The sequence below is a fragment of the Dysidea avara genome, chromosome 3 (genome assembly GCF_963678975.1).
Source record: "Dysidea avara chromosome 3, odDysAvar1.4, whole genome shotgun sequence".
In the NCBI taxonomy this organism is placed as follows: Eukaryota; Metazoa; Porifera; class Demospongiae; order Dictyoceratida; family Dysideidae; genus Dysidea; species Dysidea avara.
Genome location: NC_089274.1, coordinates 8,342,269 through 8,346,956, shown reverse-complemented (window position 1 = coordinate 8,346,956; position 4,688 = coordinate 8,342,269). Strand labels below are relative to the sequence as shown.

The 4,688-nt window shown below is 40.6% G+C and overlaps 1 protein-coding gene across 1 annotated transcript; it reads right to left on the bottom strand.

The window, feature by feature from the left end:
- Window positions 1-3,352: 3,352 nt before the first annotated feature.
- On the bottom strand, window positions 3,353-4,037 carry LOC136248296 (uncharacterized). The gene is made up of 2 exons (XM_066040092.1): window positions 3,752-4,037; window positions 3,353-3,678 (listed from the first exon to the last, which is right to left on the bottom strand). Exons 1-2 carry the CDS (start codon window positions 4,035-4,037, stop codon window positions 3,353-3,355), a joined length of 612 nt encoding a protein of 203 aa, XP_065896164.1.
- Window positions 4,038-4,688: the final 651 nt, after the last annotated feature.

The following is a 4,688-nucleotide window of genomic DNA, read 5'->3' as shown; positions in this document are numbered from 1 at the left end:
TAAGGTGAGAATGGGGAACCGTATCAAAGACTTTGGAGAAATCCAGCATAATGAGGTCTACTTGGTGGTGACAGTCTAAAGAGTGGTGGATTTCTTCAACAAGTGTAATTAGTTGAGCTTCACAGGAATGAGCAGGTCTAAAGCCATACTGGAAATTACTTAATACTTGGTTTTCAAGATGTTTCATGATGGAATGACAAAGTATGTGTTCCATGACTTTGCAACATATTGTTGTTAAGGATATAGGTTGATAGTTTGAGGGATTATGTTTGTCTCCTTTCTTGAAAACAGGGACAACATTTGTTCTTAGCCAATCTTATGGTACCTCTCCAGTATTTAGAGATTGTGAGAATATTACTGTTCTCAAGGAGATAGAAGTAAACAAATACAGTGAGCCTTGATGGTGTGGACTTCAGTAATATACGATAAATCGGTAGGTGTTTTAACCATGTAATTCTTTTATGACGTGACATATGTTAACTAGTACTTGCAGTATAGCTACAAGTGCATTAAATACTGTTGACCACATTATTACAGTGCCTACATGATAAGATAGCACCACATAATTTGCACATGTCTTGGTTTAGCTTACATGCAATTCTGCTGTTTAGTTAACTCCATGTTTACATCACTTTAACTATTAGGCTTGAATGATGGTGAAAAAAGTTCATGATGATATCACCATGCATGCTACTCAGTTTAGGACATGCTTCATTCCTAAAGCACTGATTCATGTTATTGCGGTTAATGTGAAAATGTGCACGTAGGGCAGGTACCATGAATATACAGGCATGGGCAGGCCAATTGGTTTGTCTATTTGTTTGTCCCATGCACAGTAAGTGCCTTCTCTTTTTAACTCCAGTGATGTTAATGCCTAAATTATAGCCTGGAAGTGTGTACCTGTGTATTAAGTTAATTTTGCTCAATCCTTAAGTTGCTTGCAGTATAGCTACAAGTGCTTTAAATACTATTGACCATGCATGTTATTACAGTAGGATAGCACCACATAATTTGCACATGTCTTGATAATTATTGGTTTAGCTTACATGTAATTCTGCTGTTTAGTTAACTCCATGTTCACATTATTAGGCTTGCTAATGTGTTGAAATGGTCCTGCATGTAGGGCAGGTACCTATGCTAGTTCACTATAATATCCAGAAAGACTTATGGCTGTCATTTTTTATGGAGACTTAATTTTACTCTTGGTAATATTAGATACCTACCACGAGGATCTTCGTGATTTAAAAGCCACGAAGATCTGAGTTAAAAGCCACGAATATTTGAGTGGGTGGTCTCTAACTGACTGAAAATGATGTGGGTGTATTTATGCCAGTAGATAGACTGATTGTGGGTTGAGTAAAACATCATCATGTCATTACATCTGGTTCAAAATATAAATCCACAATCACTTTCTGCATTGTTATAATATGATAGGAAGCTCACTGATCTCTGAGGAAGGTATAGCAGATCAGTGATCATAGATCAATTGTGAAATCTGCAATGCTACTCAGCACATCATAGGCGGTGGGGACGGGGCCATGGCCTATGCCCCCCCCCCCCCACTTTTATGGGAATCGAGATACTCTAATAGAGCAGTTGTAGCATTCAGAGAAGAAGCGTAGCAAGCTACTTAACCTAGCTATGTATGTGTAGTTATAAATTATAAATAGTTGGTAGAGGGCAGTTATTGTCAGCAGGTAGTTATCTTTGCCACCCCTGAGTGATCATTATAGAGAGGAATGCTTGGTGGTGACTCCCTCAACTGGAGATAGGAGGTCTCATTTTAGAGAACCTCTCCAGAGGTCTCTTAGGGATTTTAAAGACCTCATTATCTCCCAAAGATCAAAGGATTTCATGCATATCATTTCTATGTTTTCTCTGGCTGTAGGTACATGTTATGCACCTATCAATGTGTTGCCCCACCACCCCCCTCGGGTGCAAGTGGGACTTTACAGGGGGAATTGACACGAAACTGCTGCCCCACTATGTGGCATTTGACGATCGTTCATTTAAGCGCCAAAGTATTTTTTGTTGTAACTTTCTATGCTACGTCAAATCCCGAATAAATCCCCGTGTTGCAACTGGGGCCAACAGTGGGGTTTGACATGATAGATTTGCCCTACTATGGGGCATTTGACATTTGGTTGTGTCAAATCCCCACTATTACCCCATATATGCCCGAGGGGGGGTGGTGGGGCAATACATTGATAGGTGCATTACCCACAGGCCATAAAAGCAGGCTCCATAGTATAGCCTACATTAAAATAACGGACCTATCATGAGGATCCTCGTGATTTAAAAAACCTAATGCGAAGCTAAAGTTTAGATATTTATCCACTAGATTAAAATACAACCCACCATGCACATGCACATGCACAGGCCATTGATCTTCGTGGCACAGTCTGAGAAAACCAGTCTGGCTTATTGCCCATGTCAGCAGATTCGATTTTTCACCTAGGACACAAAGCTACATGAATAAACTACCTAATTCCACAATCAAGACTTGAGTGGTCTGGTTTTGCTGGCTGCTTTTCCCAAGCCCAGTGGCGATTCGTACATGTGGTGTGGGGCCTTAATGGAGCTCTGGCCAGCCTGGGAATGACTATATGTGGCTGTACAGCTCTGTGGTGTTGAATAAGTACCTCTGCTTTGAATTTCCTTTCATTTAAGCCAATTTTGAGACCTCAGTGGCCCAAACCTTGGTCTAATTCATCCCTACACCGTCCTTTTCAATTTTTGAACACCATCTTGTCTGCCTCCCACCCAGTTTGCAGCTTGCCTGATACAGTCAACCTCGCTTTAAAAACTATCTAAAATGGCGGGAAACTTAGTTGTTGGCTGCTTGCACAGTGGATGCTGTGGAAGGTAAGGATATATTGCATGATGAACATGTGAAAATTTGGTACACATAGCTTCAACCATTGGCAAGCTACAACACACTAAATACTTAAAACCGGCGGTTCTCGATACTTTTAAATAGGCGATAAGCCCGGTTTTCCCAGACTGGGTCACAAATCATCATGTCATCATACTTGCTCAATATGTAAAAGTAAAATTCAAACTACTACAATGAATCTATAACATAATAGCTAGCTATAGTTGCCACTATTATTACAGAAAAGATGCTTCACCTACAGCTTGTCTGTAAAAACCCATTTTTTGAACACTGATTTCTTTTTCTTTCTCTTTTGATGATGAGCTGCTGCTGCTGCAGCTTGTGCCTGCAAATGTTGTTGTTTTGCTCTCTCCTCTTCTAATCTTCTTTGGGCAGCTGCTAATTCTTGTTCTCTTTTTTTCTGATCTGGTTGTCTATTCTGCTCTTGCTGCTGTTTAATTCTTTCTGCTTCTTGTTTCAGTCGGTCTTTTCTTGCTGCAGTCTACGTGCTTCGTCAAACTTCTGTTGCTTGTACTGCTGAAACACAGACACAAACATCAGATTCTTATATGGTGCTTTGACCTTCTTTTGAATGGTGTCACATCTTGTTAAAAGTTGGGCCACCTTGTTATCACGATATTCAGCACCCAATGTGTTCACCAACTCAACTAGAACATGACCACCATCAGCTTTACGAACAAGTGTCTTCAAACTATCAGGACAGCGAGGAGACTTCAACAATTCTTGCAACTTTTGCTCTTGTGCAGCATCATTGGGTCCGAGATAACCAGCCACAGTGAACACTATGCCACAACTCAGAGAATTTCTCCAACTCCCTTACAACATCCCCCGAAGCTGAGGTGAAACTCTTGTCACATCTGATAGCAAACACGATACAGTCAACTCCATTGGGAGCTAGTGACAATCCTTTGCTGACTTGCTCTAGGTGTTGTTCCACAGCATTGGAAGCGTCAGAGAATCCAACTGTGTCGATGACTTGCACTCTTCTACCATTTATTGTCTTCGTGTACTGTTTGCTAGCGTTGCTCACTGCAATCAATCCGACCCTGACGTTAAACTTTTTTTCATCCAGTATAAAGTTAGCAAGGGTGCTTTTTCCGTGTCCGGTTTCCCATAAAATCAGTATCGATCTTGCTGCCATGATTTACACTCTAACGTTTGCACATGCAGCTACAACCTGAGCTACAACAAGAAACGCGATTAAATTGCGTGACTGCGGTGATGCACGCAACCTTTGCTTAGTTGCACAACCGGACTTCCGGTTAAATATACGGGTCAACCGGTTACGTAACTGGGAAAAAAACATTACCCAGTTAACTTGTACAATCACCTAGGATCTCGGGCTAGATATAGGGTTTCCAACTCAAGTGCCTCTTTTTGTAGGTGATTATCACACAGACTGATTAATAAGATGAAACAAACAAGTGGTGAATAGCCAAAAAGTGGTCACGTGACCAACAATTCCATAATAGGCTAGGGTTTTCACTGCAAAATAGGAAGATGCCTCTCGTTTCATTGTTTCTGGTGATTTTCACTCAGACTGACTATAAATTGAAACAAGTGCTGATTCATTATTAAAACTGCCTGCTGCTTTCGTAAATTTCATGTATAAATATTACAAAAACGGTCATATGACCAACAATCCCACGACAGCTATAGTGGATTTTGCTCATGCATGCTGTGGTACTACTATGAAGATTTCTACATCTTGTAGTACTATACAAGATGTAGGGTACTACAAGATGTAGAAGTCTTCATTGAGGCAATTGTGTCTCAGATCACCCAAAAAATT

Coding starts and splice junctions, on each gene's coding strand:
- LOC136248296 (XM_066040092.1), bottom strand. CDS start 4,037: ATGGCAGCAAGATCGATACTGATTTTATGGGAAACCGGACACGGAAAA. Junction 3,679..3,751: donor TATCGTGTTTGCTATCAGAT/GTGACAAGAGTT, acceptor GTTGTGGCATAG/TGTTCACTGTGGCTGGTTAT.